Below are 22,493 nucleotides of genomic sequence, written 5' to 3' on the forward strand. Positions count from 1 at the left end.
CCCCTTTATTTCCTCTTCTTCCCTTTCCACCTAGGCTCCCGCCCCACCCAGCGCGAGGCCACGCCCTAGCGTGTGACGTCAGTGCGCCTCGTGCGTCGCGTCGCGTCGCGGCGCTCACTGGGGGCCCGGCTTTCGCCCGCTGCTGCCGCCGCCGCCGCCGGCCGCGGCTGCTCTCCCAAGATGGCGGCTCCTCCGGGCGAGTACTTCAGCGTTGGGAGCCAGGTGTCGTGCCGGACGTGCCAGGAGCAGCGGCTGCAGGGCGAGGTGGTAGCCTTCGACTACCAGTCCAAAATGCTGGCTTTAAGTATCCTTCGCTGCGCGGAGCCCGAGGCCGGGCCGGCGTGTATGTGCGGTGGCGGGGGGGTGGGGGACGACGGCGGCGGCTGGGGCCCTCTCCGGGCCTAGGGGCGACCGGCTACCGCGGCGCCCGGAGCGCATGCGCACGGGCCTGAGCTCCCCTCCCCCTCTTCGCGTGTCCCTCGGTCCGCTTTGGGGACCCTGTCTCCCACCCCCTGTGGGAGCTGGGCCCCGAGCAAGGGTCAGTGGGTGGAGGGGGGCTTGACACGAGGATGCCTTTTCGGGGGAACGCTGTGAGAGGGGACACGGTGATCCGGAGAGAGGGTGGTCGTGGGAGGGGGCTGGTGGATTGGAGCCCGGATGGAAGGGGGGCGGGTAGAATCATGTGGGGAGGGGGTGTGCAGATTAAGGAACTGCTAGTAGCTCAAGGGTATAGTTTAAGAAGGGGTGTCTTCTGGTAGGATTCGGTCCAAGGAAGGGCGGTGGGGCGGTGACCAAATGGGCCTTGCTTGCTTTTGGGGAGAGTAAGTGCAGGACAGAGTTTGTATCTGAAATGGGGATAGGGGCTTGTTTTGCTGGTGAGTGTGCATGGTGCTATTGGGGGCAGGGAGTATTGAATTAGCTTTCTCAGTCATTTGAAAATTGCTGTTTTGAGAATGTTTGCATAGGAAACCTGGTCCAGACAGAAGACCACGTTTTTTAGGGGCTCCCGTAGGGTTGTGTGGGCTACAGGTGAAAGAGTAAGTTATCTTCTCCTCCTCAGCCCAGCACATGGAGTCCTGACTTTTCCATAGTAGTTGCCTCCCGTTTTGGAAGTGGCGGTGTTAAACAGAATGGAAAAGAAGGCCTGCTTCTTTGGGGTGGAAATGATTTCTGAATTACTCCAGAAAACTCAATCTTGGAATTATAGTACTTCCTGATTGTAATAAATATGCCATCCCTTCCCCTTTCTGAGCCACAAGTGGGTTTATTTGGAATTTTTTTTTTTTTTGGAAGAGTAATCTTTTATGGCATCTTTCAAAAGGAAGTTTCCCTACCGAGTGCTGCATTTGAGTGGCAAGTATTTTAAATTATTTAATCACTTAGTTGTAGATTTGTAGCCTAGGAGGACATCCTCTGAAACTACAGCAACAGCCATGCCTTTTTTTTTTTTTTTTTTTAAATAAAAACTCAGATCTGGACCAAACAGACCTTTTACAATAGTGGTTTAATTGGAAGGGTTTTGACATGAGGAAGTCCTTTACTTTTAATTGGCATATAATACGCTCTTGATAAATAGTTGGAGGGCAGGTGAGTGAATGAATGAATATATATATAAATGAATGATTTATTTAGCTGGGTTCACCTTGAGTGAGCCTCCTTTCCAGTGCTGTAGTTTTCTCCTCTGCAGAATGGGAAATCTGAAATCTAAAAAAGTGAAAAGAGCAGTATATAGATGAAAGGAGTATTATACCAAGAACAGAAAGTACTGCCTCTCCTATGTGGTTCCTTAGGTCCTAGACAAACTATATATACGGTATTAACACGGCATTATCCCTCCCTCCAACCAGAGAGGGGACAGAAACCTTTTCTGAGGTTTCCAGTTTTGGATGGTATTTTGGCTTTGAAAAGCTTGAGATCTTTGGGTTCTGGGTTTTGAGTGGGCAGAAGGTGGCCGGCAGAGATACCCTGAGGAGAGCTGTGATTCTTGCAAGGCTCCCCTCTCTTGCTCATGGCACACCTGTTACACCAGCCTTGTGTGAATTGTGTTTTCCATGCCCCTTTTGGAATGTGTCAGTGCTCGGTTTGCCCCTGTTTTCCTTAACTTTATTTTCTCACCAGAATGTCCCTCTTCCAGTGGAAAGCCCAACCATGCAGACATCTTGCTCATAAACTTACAGTATGTTTCAGAAGTGGAAATAATTAATGACCGAACAGAAACCCCTCCTCCCCTAGCTTCACTCAATGTTAGTAAGGTAAGGACTTGAGGGCAGTTCTGGCTCTCCAGAATGGTGGGGAGATTTGAGATTCATTGACTTTTGGTCATACATACATTGTCCATTGTTTTTCATTTTTTCATTGACTTAAAATTGTTCTGATACCTTTTTGAAAGACTTGTCAGTTTAGGTGTTCTTTTTTTTCCTGGGTATCCTCAGAAGACTTAAGAAACCTTTTAATGCCCAAATAGAGAAAGTTGAGAGTTTGCTTTTGTCCTTTGTGAAAGAGGACTTCTTTTTTTTTTAAACCTGGAGTCCATGTGTGAACTTCTGGTGTTGGTGGGGTTGGGTAGGGGTGTGGCCTGTGAACCTCCTGAAATTGTGCACACATGAATATATGTGATTTTGGTGAACACAGGGAGTATTTTGCAGATCTCTGATTCATGACCTACAAAAATTTGAAAACTACTGCGTTAGAGCTTCATTTTTGTCTTTATGTTTGTATTTTGAGGTCTGACAGAATTAGAGGCTTAGGATATTTTAATCTTGGATGGATATGTTGATAATGTGGGAACCCCCAAATCACTTTGACTCTCCAGTTCTATGAGTGAAAGTTCATGTATAATAACATTAGTAATAATACAACCCCCATGCCCAGTAGTCTTTGCTGTCCTGTACTTGGAACACTCTTTCTTCCGGAATTTGGAGCCGCATCCTTCAGCACCTCTTCCAAGAAGTCTTCTCTGATCACCCAGGCTAAAGTAATTTGCCCCCATTATTCTCTCTTACAGTACTTTATCGTTTAGAGTTAAGGTGGCAGCATTTATAGTCCAACTTGGGACATTTTTGAGAGTAAAGCGTTAGTGCTTTTGTTTTACACTGGTACAGTGGGGCAAGTATAGACCAGTGTGTCCTGGGCAAATTGAAATTTAAGATAACCCTATTTGTAGCCTTTTTATAAGTATAATTGTGTATTGCTTCTTTGCTTTTCTATCTCACCAAACTTTGTTCAGAGGTTGGGAACCATCCCTGTTTTGTATATGGCTGAATATACAGAGCCTTGCACAGAATAAGTGCTTAATATTTTTGAATGAATATTAAACCTTATTAGACGTTCGATTTTAGTAGCAGCTGCCTTTCCTTAAGTCTCTTGAGTTAGTGTGGTGGAAGTTTTTCCCTCTGGAGGAGTCTTGTAATAATGTATATTTTCTTGCTTCTCTCTCGGGAATGTGGTATGTTGGCTACAATTCAGCAAAGCAAGGAAACACTCAGGCAGCTGAAACAATAGAGGGTAACTGAGGCTGGTGGAATATAGTTACCTGCGATCTGGAGCTCCCTTTTTTTCAGATTCCAGGGAAATGCCACTTCTTTTTTTAGTTATGGCTGAAGACAGATTTGGGAGGGTCTTGGGTTTCATGTTAAAGGCTGTTGCATATAGAATGTCCCATTCTTAAAAATCTATAGATTTTTTTAAACCCTGCCTTAGGTACCTCCTACTAGAATATAGGAGCTCCTTGAGTGGTTGTCTTTTTTTTTGACTGAAGAGATTTGAAAGATTCAGGTGAAGTTGTTTATTTCTAGTATATTGAAGAGAAAGTAGTTACTTTTGGTGTCTATACGGTATGAGAAGTTTGTTACTAAATAACTGGATGTTTAGTGAGTATTAGAGGAAAGATTATCTGAAAGGGGGATGATTTTCTCAAATGTAGAGGACTAAGTTTCTGTTCTTGGGACCAGTATGTGCCCCCATTTAGCTGAGAGGGCTTGGAGTATTATGGGGGGGACTGTTAAGAGGTAATTTTCTTATGCTTGACCTCAAATATAAATAGTTCTCGGTTATGGAGTTTGTCTTTAGGGTTTTGCTTTCTGCTGGTCAGTTTTAGATTATTAGTATTGTTGTAAACTAGTTGTTTACCCACTCTTTCAAGAAAGCAGCAGGAATCAATAGGTTAGGGAAGACCAGAAGTTCTTACTTTTCTTATTTTGTGGCATGCTTGCCAGGTCTTGAAAAAGGTTTGCTGAAAAGAGGAGTCAGAAACTAAAAACTAAAATTAGGTTGGAGGGCTATCTTTGGACTTCATTTATTCACTCTTCCCTTCACAGACGTGTTGAGGAGTCAGCTATATTGGCTTTCCCTTGAAACTATCATTTGAGGAGGCTTTGTGATTCCCTGGATTCGATTAGACTTAGAAGAGCCTGCTGTACTGTTACTGAAAACTTAAATCTGGGCAGTTGTTTATGTATTGCTTGAATGACCTGAGAAGTTCATCCCATTGAAGAACATGGACTTGGGGATTTTTTAAGATGGAGAGTTGTTTAAGCATGTTAGGAGGGAACTAAAGTGTTCAGAGATCCCTGGAAGAAAGCTGTTGCTCTCACAGTCTTAGGGAACACCACTTATGTGCTCCACTTTCAGTAGGAAGATACCATCACATGTTGGCTCATGTTGCTGATCTAGTAAGTGCTCCGTTTAATCAATCCCGTTGATATAAATTGGATATTTGTTTACTCTGACCCAGCAGGAAATGGAAGAGAAGGACTTTTATAGAAAATACTTAATTCCAGTCCAACTAGAGAAGGTACGAACTAGCAGTTTTTAGAGATGAGTCTGTTTTGCTTTCCATTGACAGTTCACTGCTGGCTAAGAAGTCCTGTGTCTGTCCACAGATGTGGGATGTGAGAGACAGTGGGGTTGCTGAAGGTGGAAGTTACAGGTATCAATTGATCTTCTCCATAGTACCGTGGTACCCTGTTAAAGTGTTCTGAATTTCCTGACTCTAAGACAGAGGCATTTCAATAAAAGTACAAAAGCACATCAAAGCCAGTCATAAGTGAGGTTCAGATTATTCACCCTCTGGCTTATTAGTTTATTCGTCATGGGGAAGGTATAAATGTTTCTTTAGGACAAGAAGAACTGTAGTGTCCACGTGGCAGGATGAAGTATGATGTTTCTGAACAAGTTCCTTTGAACTGACTCTGCTTCTTGCTCTCTGGGGATGGAGATTACCCGTGGGTTAGTAGTGTTCTCAGGAGACGATTTGGGACATGTCAACATTAACAGGGTTGCTCTTGTGTAGCATTATAAAACATTTCCTGAAATCTGTTTTGTGCAAGGCGCTGTGGTAAGCTCTGCTGGGGACCACAACTTGCAAAGAACTTGGACACCTCTCATTCCATTATCTCAGTCACACCGTGTGATCTTCAGAGTGTATTCTTTTCATTTAACAGATGAGAAAACGGGCTTATTAGTTTAAGTGACTTGTTCTAGGTTATGTGGCTGGTAGCGTAGAAACTAATGTTTTTATGTGCCACTTTAAGCTAGCAACTGGTAGACATCTCATTTAATTCTAACAGTTCTTATGGTATGGGTACCATCAGCATCTCATAAGAGAGTAAACTGAGGCTCAGAGAGAATGAGTCACTAGCTCAAGATCATCCACCTACTAAGTAACAGAGCTGGAATTTGAACTCAGGTCTGATGTTTTGACTGCCAAGTCCCATGTTAGTAATGTTTCTACGTAGAGAAACCTGTGTGTGTGGTCAGGAGCATTGTGGTCTAGTAGAAAAAGCAGGAACCAAGCAGGTAAGTCTTTAAAGTTACTTCTCTGCCTCTTAACTGTACTAAGCATGAATTTCCTGACTGTAAAAATGGGATAATGTTAGAACCTATCTCACAGAGTTGCTGCGGGGATTAGATCAATTGACTAGAATTGGCAGGCGTTAGTTCTGTTCTTCTGCTTAGCTATTTGTAGCCAACTGATGTTCCTTGAATAGGCATAGGGGCACGATGGGAGGATGGGGGCATTGTGACTGAGGGAAGGCAGCCAAGAACATGAATGCTATTACTTTGTCAGTCTTTCCTGGCTTTGGATCGACATTTGTTCAGTTATCCGAACTTGCCAACCCAAGATTGGGGAAAATCAAAATTGTATTGAATGCCATTAATATGTAATAGAGTTAAATATTTTTAAGAGATCTCTTCTTGGTGACCAGAACTAACTTGAACTTTGAGAGCAGTGTTACTAGGTGGTGTAGTTAACAGTTGGCTGGGTACTGGAATTTAGAGTGAGTAGTCACAGAACCTAGGAGGCTGTGCTTTCAACCTCTGAGACCCTTAGGAAAGAACTCATGGACATAGCCAAGGCAAGTGTATGTATTTATTAAATGCATCCAGGGGCACCTGGGTGGCTCAGTGGGTTAAGCCGCTGCCTTCGGCTCAGGTCAGGATCTCAGGGTCCTGGGATCGAGTCCCATATTGGGCTCTCTGCTCGGCAGGGAGCCTGCTTCCTCCTCTCTCTCTCTCTGCCTGCCTCTCTGCCTACTCGTGATCTCTCTCTGTCAAATAAATAAATAAAATCTTAAAAAAAAAAAAAAGATAAATGCATCCAGTGCATTGAATGAGATGTAAGTCATCTTCTCACTTTGCTGAGTCGGAGAAGACTTTCTTGAAGAGATATTTGTGAGTTGTGGGGGGAGGCAGGAAAACTGACAAAGCATAGAAATTGAAATCCGCAGATAAGGCATCCACCTCCCTTACCAAACCACTGACTAATTTGTCAGCCTCTTTTATCCATTTATTACCTATTTAGATCTTGCTAACAAGCATTGAGTTACCAGATGCACCCAGGAAGAAGAGATTCAAAAAGCTTGTCATTAGCCCCTGGTAATGAAGAAGGAGTTGGGTGCCTTTGGATAAAAAAGGGTATTTGGAGATTGGGTGCGGTAGCAGGGGGGTAGTTCTGGAACGGTTGAGAAAACAAAAGAGTCACAGAGTTCGCTTAAAAAAAAAATTGTTTACCTTTAGGTAGTTGTTGTATTCAGGGAAGAGCTGACTTACTCTTTGTTTTGAGTTCTCCCGATTTCAAAGCTAAGGTTTAGGTTAGGGACACCTGGGTGGCTCAGTCATTAAGCATCTGCCTTTAGTTCAGGTCATGATCCCAGGTCGAGCCCCGCATCGGGCTCCCTGCTTGTCAGGAAGCCTGCTTCTCCCTCTCCCACTCCCCCTTCTTGTGTTCCTTCTCTTGTTCTTTCTCTCTCTGTCAAATAAATAAATAAAATTAAAAAAAAAAAATAAGCTAAGGTTTAGCATAGCCATAGACTTTCCAGTGATTTGAGGGTTAATTCCCACGTACGAGTACACTCCTGGAGTGGTTAATAGCTGCTGCCTTACGGCCTTTGTTCGTGGATCTGTCTTGTCAGGTGGGCCCTTGACCATATCGTGACCCTAATGTGTGGAGATACGGAGTTAGCACTGATGGAAACAATTATGTTTCTAGAGAAAGCAAGTCTTTTTTGTCAGATAAAAATTTTTCTAGGTTTTAGAAGCTGTATATAACCTGTTGGCTCACTTGATTAGAGTGTAATGCCAAGGCCCCAGTACCAGGTTAGAGTCCACCAGTGTTTTGCCCGTGGCTGTGAGCAGACACAGCTGTTTCCCTATGAAAGCATCATGGTTTAGGTTGGGGGTGAAAAGGAAGAGCCCATTACTGCTGTGTGACAGGAAGTGTTAAGTAGTGAGTGGTATCAGATGAAGTTAGCACGGTCGAGTGATTTCCATTTTATTTTATTTTAATTTAGATTTATTTATTTATTTTAGAAAGAGGGAGAGCACATGGGGTGGGCAGAAGGAGAGGGAGAGAGAATCTCAAGCAGACTCCCGCTGAGTGGGAAGCCTGACAAAGGGCTTGATCCCAGCACCCCGGGTTCATGACCTGAGCCAAAGGCAGACTCTTAAGCAACTGAGCCACCCAGGTGCCCCTTGGCTTAGGTCTTGATCTCAGTGTCTTGAGTTCAAACTCTGCCTTGGGGTCCGCGGTTCAGTGGGAAGCCTGTCTAGACAATCACTAGCCTTCTGAAGCAAGTCACATTCAGTGGCATTCAAACTTTAGCGTCCAAATGACAGAGCCATAGCGGGGGATGCAGTGCTCTGGGCTGGGGCTCGTGGCTCAGTTAGCTATAGTGCCTGGCAGCCAGCCAGTCCTGTGAGCCTTCATTAGGTTGTTAAGGGTTTAGTTGCAAAGGGGGCTTTCTTGACATCGCGGGGTGTGGAGACAGTTGCTAGGCCTGAGTTACTGGCAGAGTGCGCTACCTGTGTGTGACTGAAGCCACCTCTGCACTCTGACGTGGAGGTGGTTTAAACTGAGGGCTTTACTGCTGGGTCAGTGGGGGTATCGCTTCTGCTGTTAAGGGCATCTTAACTGTTTGGTCTTACAGCTGCAGAACAGGCTTGTGGAGAAAAGGGTGATGCAGTCAAGTTCTAGCCCTGGAATTTTGAGACTAACTTAGGTAAATATCAGAAACTACCCTGGAGAGTTCAGCAAATTGTACCTGAAGTGGAAAATGAAAGGATCTGCACACTGTGTCAAAAGCCAACTGTGTGTGTGGTAGAATGTGGGGAGTTTGAAGAGCTGAGTTCTTCTAAGAGCTGGGTTTTTACTGAATTGTGTGACCATGTGTTAGTCACTTATTGAAACTGCGAACTGTTCTGTGAAATTCTGATAGTTGAGGTTTCTTTTCCTTTTATCCTCTTTTCCTCTCACTCCCCTTCCCTTCCAGGCACTGGGAATGTTAAGATGATTAAGACTGCCTTTTGCCCTCAAGAATCCCATGTGTGTTGGTGGTGGCGAGGGAGAGCAGCATTTAGCGGGTGCTGACAGTACGGCAGGGTCCATGTGACGAGAGATGTGAGCAAGGTGTTGTGGGCGCATAGAGCAGGGGCCAGCAAACTTTCTCTGTGAAGGGCCAGATAGTAAATATTTTAGGTTTGTGGGATATCCATCCTCTGTCACAACTACTCCACTTTGTCTTTGTAGCAAAAGCAGCCATAGATGATACAGAAACAGGTGGGTGTGGTCTTTCCAATATGGCATAACTAAAACAGGCGGTTGGCTGAATTTGGCCCAGAGGCTCTGGTTTGCCAACCCTTGGCGCAGAGTGGTAAACATTTTAGGGAAGGCTTTTCTGTTGTAATAGTGGAGTAGGGTCTTGAAGAGTAAATAATAAAAGGAAGGAACTTAAATGGAATCAAGCTAATTTGGAAGGTGCTCAGTTTGTCCATCTACAGTTTAGAAGTTTAGAAGTTTGCTCTTCTGTCGGGAAGCTAACCTGGAGGTTATTAGTTCTCAGAGGGAGGGAATGGACTTGTTACGTGCTGGGATTGGTGTTAGGTGCTGTACATGCTCGCTGAATTCCAACAATAACCCTTCAGGGTGGGCCCCAGATGAATGGACTGAGGCTCTGGAGAGGTTGTGCGTCGTGCTCAGGTTCCCACAGCTAGTGTGTGGTAGGCAAGAGTTTGAGCCAGAATCTCTCTTTGAGGTAGTAAAGGGGTGTGGCTCTTCTATTTTACCTTGTTTTCTCTCTTTTCAGAGCCCAGGAAACAACCGGGCATGGCTAATTTCAGTACCATTGAATAGAAGCAACTGTTTTTTGTTTGTTTGTTTGTTTATTTTAAGAACGAGAGCAGCACACATGCTCCCCAGGAGGGGAGGGAAGGTAGGAGTGGGGGAGGGACAGAGAGAGGGAGAGAGAATCTTAAACAGACTTCATTGCCATGGAGGAGCCTGACATAGGCTCACTTTCCACCCTGAGATCCTGACCTGAGCCAAAATCAAGAATTGGACACTCAATTGCCTGAGCCACCCACACACCCCAAAATCAACTCTTTATTTATTTATTTTTATTTTTAAAGATTTTATTTATTTGACAGAGACATGGGGAGAGGGAACACAAGCAGGGGGAGTGGGAGAGAGAAGCAGGTTTCCTACTGAGCAGAGAGCTCAAGGTGGGGCTCTATCCCAGGATCCTGGGATCATGACCTGAGCTGAAGGCAGACGCTTAATGATTGAGGCACCCCAGCTCTTTATTCCATAGGTAGTGCCCCTATTTAGGCACATAGAGTTAAAGACATTTCCAACTTACTATTCTAGTTATATTTTGGAAGATGTTAAGATGTTCTGTTTAGGACTTATAACTTGTCTAGCAGCTCTTAGAGAAACCAGAAAGGAGAGAGCACTGAGTTCATTGGCTAAAAGGTTGGATTGTATGGATTTTTCTGAAATGACCCACAAGGCACCTCTGTGCTAACAATAATGATATTATAATAATAGTGTTAACGGCTAATATTTATACAGTGCTTTACAGCTCCCTTATGGCTTTCACCTGGGCTGTCTCCCTTAATCCTCACAGCCATGTGTGAGTTGGCTAATTTGAGTGGATACTCTCAGATTGTTGAGGTCAGATTTTAGCTTCTTTCTCAGCCAGTTTTCTCTCTGGAAGGGCCACTTAGAGGTTCCACAGCGGTACTGCTTTCAGGGTCTCTGGAGTAGGAAATTATTTAGTGTCCTGGAAATTTAGCTTTCTGTTAGAGTTATGAATTGTGTTTGGTGACATAATTACAAATTGCTAACAAACCACTGACTTAAAACTAGTTTTCGTTTTAAGCCAGGGAGAGAGAAACCTTAGCTTTGTGGACTGGCTGTGACTTGAGGCTGGTCGATACTGTGCAGTAGCAATATGATGGTTTAACAAGTATCACGTCTCTATGGCCTTCTGGATTTGTAGGGTGTTTTTCATCTTAGCTCAAAGCACTCAATGTAACTTTATTTTTAAAAATTTTTATTTATTTGACATAAAGATCACAAGTAGGCAGAGAGGCAGGCAGAGAGGGGGTGAAGCTGGCTCCCTGCTGAGCAGAGAGCCCAATGCGGGGCTTGATCCCAGGACCCTGAGATCATGACCAGAGCTGAAGGCAGAGGCTTACCCCCCTGAGCTACCCAGGCACTCCACTTTCTTTCTTTCTTTTTTTTAAGATTTATTTATTTCAAAGTGGTAGCATGAGCCAGGGGAGGGGCAGATGGAGAGAATACTCAACCCCACTCCCCCCACCCAGGTGCCCCTAGATAAATATTAAAAAAAAAAAAAGAAAGAAAATGAGGGTCCAGGGAGTACTTACAATTATTGGCCTGAAATTCTTTGTCACACAAGATGTGTTTTCTGAAAAACAGTTCTGTGATTTACCTTTAACAAAAGAAGTAAAGGGGCGCCTAGGTGTCTCAGTAGGTTAAAGCCTCTGCCTTCGGCTCAGGTCATGATCCCAGGGTCCTGGGATCAAGCCACGCATCGCATAGGGCTCTCTGCTCGACGGGGAGCCTGCTCTCCCCCACCCCACCGGCCTGGCTCTCTGCCTACTAGTGATCTCTGTCTGTCAAATAAATAAAAGAATCTTTAAAACAAAACAAAAAAAATAATGTTCTTGACGTTTAGGGTGAGACTGGAGCCCTTTTCAGGTAAGAGCAGTCCTTCTCTAGAAGGCAGACAGCTTTGTTCTGAACTGGGGACATTGGTGGAAATGCCGGAATGCGTTGACGAAAAGAGAAGGTGGCAGCTGAGTTTTAAAAGTTTTTCCTTTCTGGAAAAAAAATTTTTTTCCTTTCTGAAAGTATTTTCTTTTGCATTCAAATTTATATTTTCAACAATAATTTAGACTTACTTAGGTGAAGCTGTTTGTAGCATAGGATTAAGAATGTAAGCTCTGGAGTCAGACTGGGTTGAAATTCAGATTCCCACTTGTGGCTTGGTAAACTTGGCCAAGTCACTAAATTTCTCCATCTATTAAGTAGGAGGAATTTTAGCCCCTATTCTGTAGGCTTGTACAGATTTTTTTTTTTTTACGATTTTATTTGTTAGAGAGTGAGCACAAGTGGGGTGGGGGGAAGGGGCAGGGGGAGAGAGACAAGCAGACTCCCCACAGGGAGCCCAACATGGGACTTGACCCCAGGACCCCGAGATCATGACCTGAGCCGAAGGCAGATGCTTAACCTACTGAGCCACTCAGTGCCCTGTTGTGCAGATTAAATGTTTTAATACACGTGAGGTGTGTAGCTTGGTGCCTAGGATGGAGTAGGCTTTCACTCAGCAGGTTTGGCTCTTAGAATTTTAATGTTAACTATCAAGCCTCTTAGGCTCTACAGTTCCTCTTTGATTCAGTGTTTTTATACATTATTATATATTCTAAGATAGAAAGACAAGTGGGGTACTCTATTTTTGGAGTTCCCAACTATCCAAAGTTGTAAAGAACAGTATTTTACTGAAACTGTCAGATAGGAGCTTTCAGCGAGGGAACAGGAAGACTTGGGGATACTGATTGGAGGCTGGAACAAATATTTTTGAGAGCATGCTTGTTGCTAGCTAGGAAGGAGGGCTTTCTGAAGGCGCACCCCAGGATGGGGACTGCAGAGGCAAGCGCGGCCCCTAGGATGCTGGTGGTTCTTGGCCGCCACGGTTCTCAGCCGCCGTGGTCTGTCATCCGTCTGCCTCCCACAGGCATGATGGCCAGTGCCGGCAGGTCCCGGGTGGCAGCTGCCGTGCTTCCTCGCCTCCGTGTGAGGGCAGCTGGCTGGATGGCCCGCGTGCACACATGAGACAAACTCAGAGTGGCTCATTGGAGTCAGTAGGTCACATCCAGTGTGTTCCTCTTTGGACTCTGCTCCCTTGTTGTCTCAGCTGTTGCAGCCTGTTAAATACTTGCGGTAGGAACCCGTCTGGGTTCCCCACAGCGCCTGTGCTTCCCCGGTCTGGGTGTGTGGGGCTAAGCTGGCCCAGCTGGTGACTCAGTAACAAGATGAAGTGCGTATCGCTTAGATTTTGTCATTGTGGCTGCTTCCTTTTCTCCATGTCACTGAGTGTAGGAGGAGAGGTTTGTGCATTAGTTCACTCATTCAAGGGTTACCCCGCAGCAGGCATGACTAGATGCCTTTTAATATTGATGTGCTTTGGTATCAAGTTCACATACTTTTCTCTGTTGCCCACATCAAGTTGCTATATCCAGAACGGCCACGAGAGGAAGCTCTGGTTAGTAGACCAGGAATAGTTGTTTCCACTGAGTTTCATACAAAATAAAAGGAGAGGCAGGTAAGCACAGGTTGTCTTGTGCAGTCATTTCAATGAAGCCACATGCACATTAGTAACAAGTACTCTCATAGGTTTGTGCTTCTCACTTTGCCTGAACTCAGTTTGTAAAGTGCTGCCTTTAATACTCTTGGAGATTCTCAACAGTTAGTACTTCATTTTTTTTTTTTTTAAAGATTTTTGTTTATTTGACAGAGAGAGATCACAAGTAGCAGAGAGGCAGGCAGAGAGAGAGAGAGAGAGAGGGAAGCAGGCTCCCTGCTGAGCAGAGAGCCCGCTGTGGGATTTGATCCCAGGACCCTGAGATCATGACCTGAGCCGAAGGCAGCGGCTTAACCACTGAGCCACCCAGGCACAATCTTCCCAGGTTGTACACCCTACACCTCTACTGAGGGCAGCTTTTATTGGTTCCCTCTAGTGGTTTGATAGTAACTGTAAACTTACTATCTTGGAGTAACTGAACCATTTATACATATGCATGAGTGATGTGGGGGGATTCAAACCTAAGTAACTGCTAACTTGAGGGTAGAGTGATAGTCATTTGCTTTACAAAAGGAGTCTTATCTACGGTTTTCATGAATTTTCAGGAACATGCCTAAAAAGAGCAAGGTAATCTCACCCCCAGTTTTGAGAGACTTCTGGATTCCTTTTGTGAGGGTAACCATCCTTATTCCTGTTTGTTAGGCTCCTCTGAGGGAGAAATTTACCCCTTTGTATAAGTTCCAGGTGAAAGCAGATCTATGTAGCTGAATCAGATAAAAACATTTTTCAGATTGCCATGAAAATACAATTCATAAACAGAAAGCAGGAGGTTTCAAAGGTTGCATTGCATCCAGATCCCCCAGAGCACAATTGCAGGTACAAGTAGAGTAATTGAGAATATTGGGGCAAATTGAAATACAGTCAGTTTACTCTGATTTCTGTTGACTTTTCTTTCTTTTTTTTAAAAGATTTATTTATTTATTAGAGAGAGAGAGAGGCAGAGAGGCAGGCAGAGAGAGGGGGAAGCAGGCTTCCTGCTGAGCAGAGTCCAAATCGCAGCTTGATCCCAGGATACTGAGACCATGAACTGAGCCGAAGGCAGAGGCTTAGCTCACTGAGCCACCCAGGCGCCCCTCTGTTGATTTTTCTAAGGCTCTTTTTTTTTTTTTTTTTTTGGTAAAGATTTTATTTATTGGAGAGCAAGAAAGGGCGATGAAGGGCAGGGAGAGGGACAACCTGACTTCGCACTGAGCGCGGAGCCTGCTGCAGGGATCGATCTCACGATTCTGAGATCACGACCTGAGCTGAAACCAAGAGCTGAAACAGGAGTCGGACACTTAACCAGCTGAGCCACACAGGTACCCCTCTAAGGCACTTTATCATTTAGCATTTGGGACCTGTTTGCACTATGAGTTGAAATAGAGAATCATCTAGTCTATTCTCCTTTGCTCTCAGAGCCTTTAGAGGAGATTATACACCTGGTATTTTGGGGGGCTAGAAGCGTATTTTGAAATCCTTGTTTTCTAACTGTTGCTGTTACTCAGGCTGTCCAAAGGAATCACTTCTGGCTGAGATTTATATTTGTTTTATTCTGCCTCTGGCAAGAATTCAAAAGTGACTCCTTTCCTAGCCTTTTTCCTTCTTCTTCTAGCCTAAATTTGTCAGTTCTGTTCTTAAATATTCAGCATAGGTGCCTGGTTTCCTGAGCCATTTCCTCTCTTACTGAATGGGTGAGGTTAGTTTTTAATCTGCTATGTAGGTGACAAGGATATTTTGCTGGGGGTATCCTCTCTTGTCTAGTCAACACAAGCTTTATAGAAGCAGCTTTGTCTGTCTGATCCAACCAGGGAGATGATTTTGGTTTTCAGGGATAAGCTTTGTTGTTTTTAAAGATTTTGTTTATTTGAGAGAGAGAGAGAGAGCATGAGAGGGGGAAGGGTCAGAGGGAGAAGCAGACTCCTCGCTAAGCAGGGAACGCGAGACTCAGATCCTGGGACTCCAGGATCATGACCTGAGCCAAAGGCAGTTGCTTAACCAGCAGAGCCACCCAGGCACTCACGTTTTTTAAAAGATTTTATTTATTTATTTGACAGAAAGAGAAAGATCACAAGTAGGCAGAGAGGCCTACGTCGGGTGGTGGAGGGAAGCAGACTCCCTGCAGAACAGGGAGCCTCATGTGGGACTTGATCCCAGGATCCTGAGATCCTGACCTGAGCTGAAGAGCTGAAGGCAGATGCTGAGCCACCCAGGCGTTCCAGGGATAAACACTTTTTTTTTTTTTTTAAGATTTTATTTATTTATCTGACAGAGATCACAAGTAGGCAGAGAGAGAGGAAGGGAAGCAGACTCCCCCCTGAGCAGAGAGCCCGATGTAGGGCTCTATCCCAGGACCCTGGGATCATGACCTGAGCTGAAGGCGGAGGCTTTAACCCACTGAGCCACCCAGTGCCCCAGGGATAAACTTTTGTGGTTTTTTTAAGATTTTATTTATTTATTTATTTGACAGAGATCACAAGTAAGCAGAGAGGCAGGCAGAGAGAGGAAGAAGCAGGCTCCCTGCTGAGCAGAGAGCCCTATGTGGGGCTTGATCCCAGGACCCTGGGATCATGACCTGAGCTGAAGGCAGAGGCTTTAACCCACTGAGCCACCCAGGCGCCCCAAAGATAAACTTTTTTTTTTTTTTTTAAGATTTTATTTATGTATTTGACAGAGATCAAAAGTAGGCAGAGAGGCAGGCAGAGAGAGAGAGGAAGGGAAACAGGCAAACATTTTTAAAAAGACCTGCAAGTGAGACCTTCCTGCCTGTTCACAGGGTAAGTTAAATAGCTGCCTGGTCACTTGTGCTCCACAGGAGCCCTGGGAAAGTGTGGTTAATCCAGGGGAGCGCTGTTGCCCCCTGGTTTTCCCTTCTTTCCTTGGAGACTTCAGGTTTTCTACAGGGTTGTTTGGCAAGTGAGACTCAAGGAAACTCCTTATTATCAGGGTTTTCTGGGTGACTAAGTTTTGCTTTTTGCTGCTTAAAATACGCCATCAGTGGTTCTTTTTCTATAGAGACCGAGAGCTTTCTTGCTGCAGTTGGGATTGCTGAGGCTCTGGGGAATACTGTCAGCCCTGTGCATTTCTTTCTCTGTGGAGTTCTAGCTTGGTAGGGCCAGAATGGCAGGACCAGGCTTGAAAGATTATTTATTTAATGCTGCTGTACTTGCCTCTCTCCACGTTCTGGGGACTATGTGAAAAGGGAGCTCAGGCTTCAGATCACTGCAGAGTTCTGGCCTTTCTTTCCTCTTTTCCCTGGGGACACTGAAATGACAGCATGCATGACCTCTCTGTTCTGTGTTCACACCCCTCACCCCTCAGATGATTTTTGAAACCTAGAGGCAGTGCTCCCCATAACCCAAAGGTCTCCTTTTCTCTTCTTCATAGTCAAAACCACACCTTAATAAAGTGCTTCATTTTGCTAACAATTAGACACTTTGCCTAAATAAACAAACTGTATTTGGTCTATGGTTTGAGGGGTCACTGTTAAAATGGAATAGAAATGTTTAGGAATTCCAAATATCCAGGTACTTTGGGGATGCGTATGAGGTGTGACTCTCTATTACAAGGAGCTGGTATTTGGGGACAAACTGTGTGTTCTCATGTGTGTGTCTGTGAGTATGTTAGTGTACTAGCTGCAGCATCGTGCTCATGTTCGTGGGCCTGAAAAATCTCCAAATCATTTGTTTGACTTTCAGATGTATTTTCTGCCTTTCATTTTAACCATCTTGTGCAGCACATTTGTTTTGCTCTACACTGAAACGAATTTGTACTTCTGGAGTCTCTAGCAACGAGTATAGTAGGGTGGGGACTAGAAGTGTATTAGAGGGACAGTAGGGGTTGACAGGGCAACCCACCCCTGTTGGAAGGGATTTACTAGATTTTAGTAGACTACAGTAGTCTCCCCTTATCTGCAGGGTTTGTAGTCCAAGACCCTGGAGGGTGCCTGAAACCGTGAATAGTACCGAGTCCTATATGTATTAGTTGTTTGTTTTTTTTTTTCCTTCCTGTACATACATAACTATGATAAAGTTTAACTTATAATTAGTCACAGTAAAGACTAACAATAATTATTAATAACAGAAAAAGTATAACAATATGCTGTAATAACAGTTACGTGAATATGGTCTCTCTCTCTGTCTCAAAATACCTCATTGTATTGTTTTTACTCACCCTTCTTGTGCTGATGGTAGGTGATAAGATGCCTCTGTGATGTGATGAAATGAGGTAAATGATGTAGGCACTGTGATGTAGCATTAGGTTATTGTTCACCCGACCTGATGATATGTCCAGGAGGAGCGTCAGCTGTTTCCAGACCAAGGTTGACCCTGGGTAAGAGGAGGGGAGGGGCGGGGAACTACCGTACTCGAGTTTGTTAGAATTTCTTTTGATCAGTTTGTGAGCGTTCCACTAGAGGGCAGATAAGGAACAAACATAAAGTAGAATGCAGACCATTCCATATTCTAAAGAGTAGGATATCGGTCTTTTAAGTTGAAGGTCGGCAGTATCCATGGGTTAGGTTTACTTGAGTTTTGGCTCCCCGTGTGAGCACAGATAGTGGTACCAGAAAGGTCATCTTTAGAACCTAAAATTCTGGTTTCTGAAGGTGTCATAGACATTAATTTCTGAACCTGAGACTCTAGCAGTGGCTGATAAAAATTCTTAATTTTCTCCTTTCATAGATATGTGTGCGTTACCTTTTTTTCCGACTGTCACTTCCCAGTCCCACTGTGTAACATTGCTGTGCTTTATTTTCTGCCTAGCTCCTTTTAGCACCGTCTGAAGTTACTCTGTTTTTGTTCGTGGTCTCTGTCCAGTTCCTGCCTCCGTGCTGTATCTCTAGCCTAGCACAGCGCATGGGTACCTGGTGGGCGCTCAGTAAGTGGATGGAAGGAATGTTTGCCACCGTAGCGGTAACTACTCAGGCATCTTGGGGTGCGCTTTGTTTCACTTTTGGACTCTGAGAAAACTGAAGCTACCAAACCAGTCTTTCCTAGCCTCCTTTCCTCAACAGGTCCTGACTGTTGGGAAGAATGAAGGTGAATGCTTTTCTGAGTCTCTTTCCTCTCCCCCACCCTAGCTTGCCAGCAAAGCACGGACAGAGAAGGAGGAGAAGCTGAGCCAGGCCTATGCAATCAGCGCTGGTGTTTCCCTAGAGGGCCAGCAGCTCTTCCAGACCATACACAAGACGTGAGTCGGGGGAGCATAGGGGTCCCTTATCCCCGGGGGCAATGCTGCCTGGCCGCGCTGTGTGGTAGTAGTGTTCCTGAAGGTCAGCAGAGGTGCTGGGTAGTATGTCGGCAGCACCTCGGTGTCCAGGGACGTGGGTTTTCCCGTCCAGGAGAACGGTGGAATCGCGGGCAGGTTGTCTTCCCTGGCCTTCAGTGCCTTCAAGTGCAAAACTTCGTTTGGGATTGGATTTTCCTGAAGATCCCTTTCAGAACTGGTATTCAATAATTTAGAACTCGTGGCTTCTTTCTCTTTATTATTTTGATCTTGTAACTTTCTCCAGAAGCTGATGCAGTTTTACTAAGGGAGAGTTACGTGTCTGTTTCTTTCTAATTAATTGTACATCGGGGTGTATATAGGGAGTTAGGGAAAGCAGAAGGCCACCTTATTACCACCTCCTAAAAGACATTTTGTCACAGCAGAAGTCATTTGACTCTCCACTAGCTTCCCTAGCTGCTGAAAAACTGAAACATTTGACACTCCCCCCTCCCCCCTGCTGCCTTCTGTTACCCTATTTAACCACCTGGGTCTGGTGCACAGATGGCAGCTGGCATCAGAGCTGTCTGAGGCCTTGGTATGAGTGTCTGAACATTTACAGGTATGTGAGGGAACTCTGAGGAATATCAGCTGCCCTGCGTTTCCCCAAGTGTGAACTGGAATGGGTTTTCCCAGTCTGGCAAGTGCCCAGCTGTCTGATAATTGAGAGGGGCTGGTTTGAGGAGCGGTTTCCGTTTCGGGTGGTAGGGGACAGTGTGCAGATCATAGCAAGTTGGGGGAATTTCTTTTCCCGTCTTTCTAAAGGTGCTATTTCCCCCTAGGTCAAAGGTTGGCAAACTGCAGGCAGATCAACTCATTTCCTTATGTATCATCTGTGGCTGCTTTTGTAGTAGGCACAGCAGCAGAATTCAGTGGTTGTGACAGAAATTGGATGGCGCTCACAGCCTCAAATACTTACTGTCTGACTCTATAGAAAAAGGTTGCCAGCCCCTGCCCTAGGCTGCTACTTTAGTTGAATCTAGTGGCCTGAGCCTCGCTGTTCATTTGAATTCAATTTGGATTAGACTTCTGAGGCTGCCACCAAGGTGTCTCTGGTTTTCTAGGTCCCCATTGCTTCTGAGTAATTCTTCTGGAATGAATGTGCATCATGTCATTGCTTTCCCTAGCCAGTGATGCCCAGGGGTTTTCTTGGCTACGGCACCCTATGGGCTGCTGGCCTCTGGTTACTGTGTGAGCTGTGAGCTGAGAAGTTGGGGTCAGTTTTCTCAAATTAGTTATTCATCAGGCAGGAGGTGTGGGATGCCTCCAAGAGGCAACTTTCACCTGCTTTCTTCTCCTTCCAGCATTAAAGACTGTAAATGGCAAGAAAAAAACATCGTAGTCATGGAAGAAGTTGTTATTACACCCCCATATCAAGTGGAAAACTGTAAAGGCAAAGAGGGGAGTGCACTGAGCCATGTACGCAAAATAGTAAGTAAAGGAGCCGTGAACCTTTAGAGAGAGGATGATTCTTGGCCTTCACCCCTCCAGCCTCAGGGCAGGCCCTTGTGCTGCAGTCTCTGCCTGCTCTGACATGCCAGCTGAGAGCAGCCCTGCCTAGTCCCCTGCCCCCTGCACTGCAGTGCTCCGCTGCTGTGTCTGGGCCACTTGTGTGGGGAGGGAACCCACTGGGCAGTGTGATAAAGTGAGCGCTCAGCCCCATGTCCTCGGCAGTGTGGCTTTTCAGAATTAGCCAGACCATTCCATGGGACTGCGCCTGAGCAGTTCTTTTCATCCCAGGCTGGGTTCTTCTCAGGATGGGCTGGTTGGTATCAATCAGTTGTTTTTGGCGTCTGTGACCCTGCATATGTCATGTGACTGTCTCGACTGAGTGGCAGCATTTGTAAACAAACACTCTGAGCATCGAGAGACCAACATTTTGGGTGTAAAAAGTCTAATACTGTTAATTCCCTGTCAGCTTTTCTGCACTTACATGAAGAGGGGAGAGGGAGTTGGGGTCAAAATAATCTCTTTTCATACTGCGTTTGAGCTTATCGGTTCACTTTCTTTTAGACAGTCTGAGCTGAAGGTGCAGCACATGTGGCTGAAACAAAGAGGCCGCCACCTCTCCCTGGCCAAGAAGGCCCGCAGATAGCGAGGGCGGAGGGGCCTGAGTGGTCCCTGAGCTGGACAGCCAGGACAGGCTGTGGAGGCCTGGCATGAACTGTTTGGGAGGCCTTGGTGCCCATCTCCTGTTCTGACCTAGGCTGAACTGGTCTCTTTCAGGTTGAAAAACATTTTAGAGACGTGGAAAGCCAAAAGATACTGCAGCGTTCACAAGCCCAGCAACCACAGAAGGAGGCTGCCCTGTCATCCTGAGTCCGCACACACGGAGGACTCTTCCAGCATCCAGCCGACGAGGCGATGGTGGTGGCTTCGGCGGAGGCAGGCCGGGGGAGGGAAGGGATCCTATATTTCCTGTTGGCTCTTGTTAACAAAGGGTCGGCATTTCCAAATCTTAGACTTGAACAAACAAAACACCCAACAAAAAAGAACAAGAGAATAATTTAAAAGTTGAATCATTACTTGACTAACAGACTTCGGTCCACCATGTCCTTTTCACAGCCCCCTTCTGGAACAGTCACCTTGTTAATTTTATTTTTGAAAATTCCTTTCCTGCTCTGCCCTTTCACCTCTGACTTTCCTAGTCTGTCCCTGCCATTCTGTTTTTATAAGTGGCTACACTTGCCTTCTGAGTGATCGAAAGAAACTTTTACATCTTCTCTTCCAAAATAAAAGTAACAAGCTGACTGTGATACTTAAGTTGAGACTAGAGCAGCAGACAGAGGTCTCACTTTAAATTTGTCTTTTTTTTTTTCTTTCTTTTTTTTTTTTCCTTTTTTTGCACAGGGCATGGCTTGAATTAGTTTTATTTTTCTTAACTTTAAATATATATATGAAAATATATATTAAAATGTTCTCTAAATATTTTCTGCTTCTTGCAGGTCTCTTTTTACTAGATCATGGCCGCTCTTCCCACCTCATCCCTTCGAAAATAAAAACGTATTACCCTCCCCACCACCTATAGCCAGGCAACTAACTTGACTTGGTTCACAGCAAGAATCTTCTGCAGCACTTTCTAGAGCCAGTGTTTGCAGGTGGGATTCGGCTGTGAGGGTTCCTGATGGCTTTTTAGTCTTTAACCGTGTGTGTGTACCAGTCTCACATTGGGCCAGAACCTCAGGATTCTCCCTCTGCCTTTTGTCTTACTTCATGGTACTAGAAGAACTTCCTCACCACTCTCCTGTCTCCTAGATGGGAGAGTCCGCTGCCCTGTCTCCTGTGCCCTCTGCAGGAAGAAAACTTTTGCATGGCACGTCTCAGCTCCTCCTCGAAGGATGATTTTCTTCCATAAGAAACCTGGAGCCCACCTCTCCCGGTCTCTCGAAGTCTGTATCCAGAGCCACTAGCCCAGGAGAAAGCTTGGGTGACCTGTAGTTTCTCTTCTCCCACCAACCTCCTGCTTTTATGCCCTTCCCCACCCCCTTAAATTTTACAAGCTTATGATAGTTTGTATGTGCTCAGCCGATGGGCAGAAAACCTGGAGAGAACTTCTGGACTTTAGCCCACCAGTTTGTCTGGTTTGACTAACCTGCTGAGCGCAAAAACTGGCACGCGGTGCCCCTGTGCCTTCAGGGCAGTCCAGTGGGGCCGAGTGTGCCACCAGCTGAATATCAGGCACCTAGTGGGAAGTGGGTGATGCTCATGTGACTGGCTAGAGCTTTGGGGGTGGGGTGGGGGTTAACTACTATCTTTTTGGCCATGATCTCTTTCCCCTTCCTTTTTTTTTTTAATTAAATAAATGGATCAAAATTAAATAATTCAAGCCCTGCCTTCAAAATGAAATTTTTTTTTTTAGTATTGTTTAGCAAAAACAATAAAACCCAAATTTTTTTAACCATCACTCATGTCTCAGGTTTGTACGTGCTTTAGAGACCCCAGAGGGTGGGGGTATAAGGGGAGGGTGTTTGGTAATCTTTCCCTTTAGATTCTCTGCTTTCTGCTCATTACTCTGTCTCCTTCCACCCCATGGAGCTCACCCAGAGATACAGTGCAAAGTGTATAATTTGAGAAGGGGATCCAGGGTTG

At 45.2% G+C, this 22,493-nt stretch overlaps 1 protein-coding gene across 1 annotated transcript; it reads left to right on the forward strand.

Annotated features, from left to right (window-relative positions):
* The first annotated feature begins 131 nt into the window (after window positions 1-131).
* LSM12 (LSM12 homolog) lies at window positions 132-21,167 on the forward strand. Its single transcript, XM_044247811.1, has 5 exons — window positions 132-304; window positions 2,119-2,252; window positions 18,220-18,329; window positions 19,709-19,835; window positions 20,631-21,167. Exons 1-5 carry the CDS (start codon window positions 181-183, stop codon window positions 20,721-20,723), a joined length of 588 nt encoding a protein of 195 aa, XP_044103746.1. The 5' UTR covers window positions 132-180; the 3' UTR covers window positions 20,724-21,167.
* The last annotated feature ends 1,326 nt before the right edge of the window (window positions 21,168-22,493 follow it).

This window comes from Neovison vison, chromosome 5 (genome assembly GCF_020171115.1).
Source record: "Neovison vison isolate M4711 chromosome 5, ASM_NN_V1, whole genome shotgun sequence".
Lineage (NCBI taxonomy): Eukaryota > Metazoa > Chordata > Mammalia > Carnivora > Mustelidae > Neogale > Neogale vison.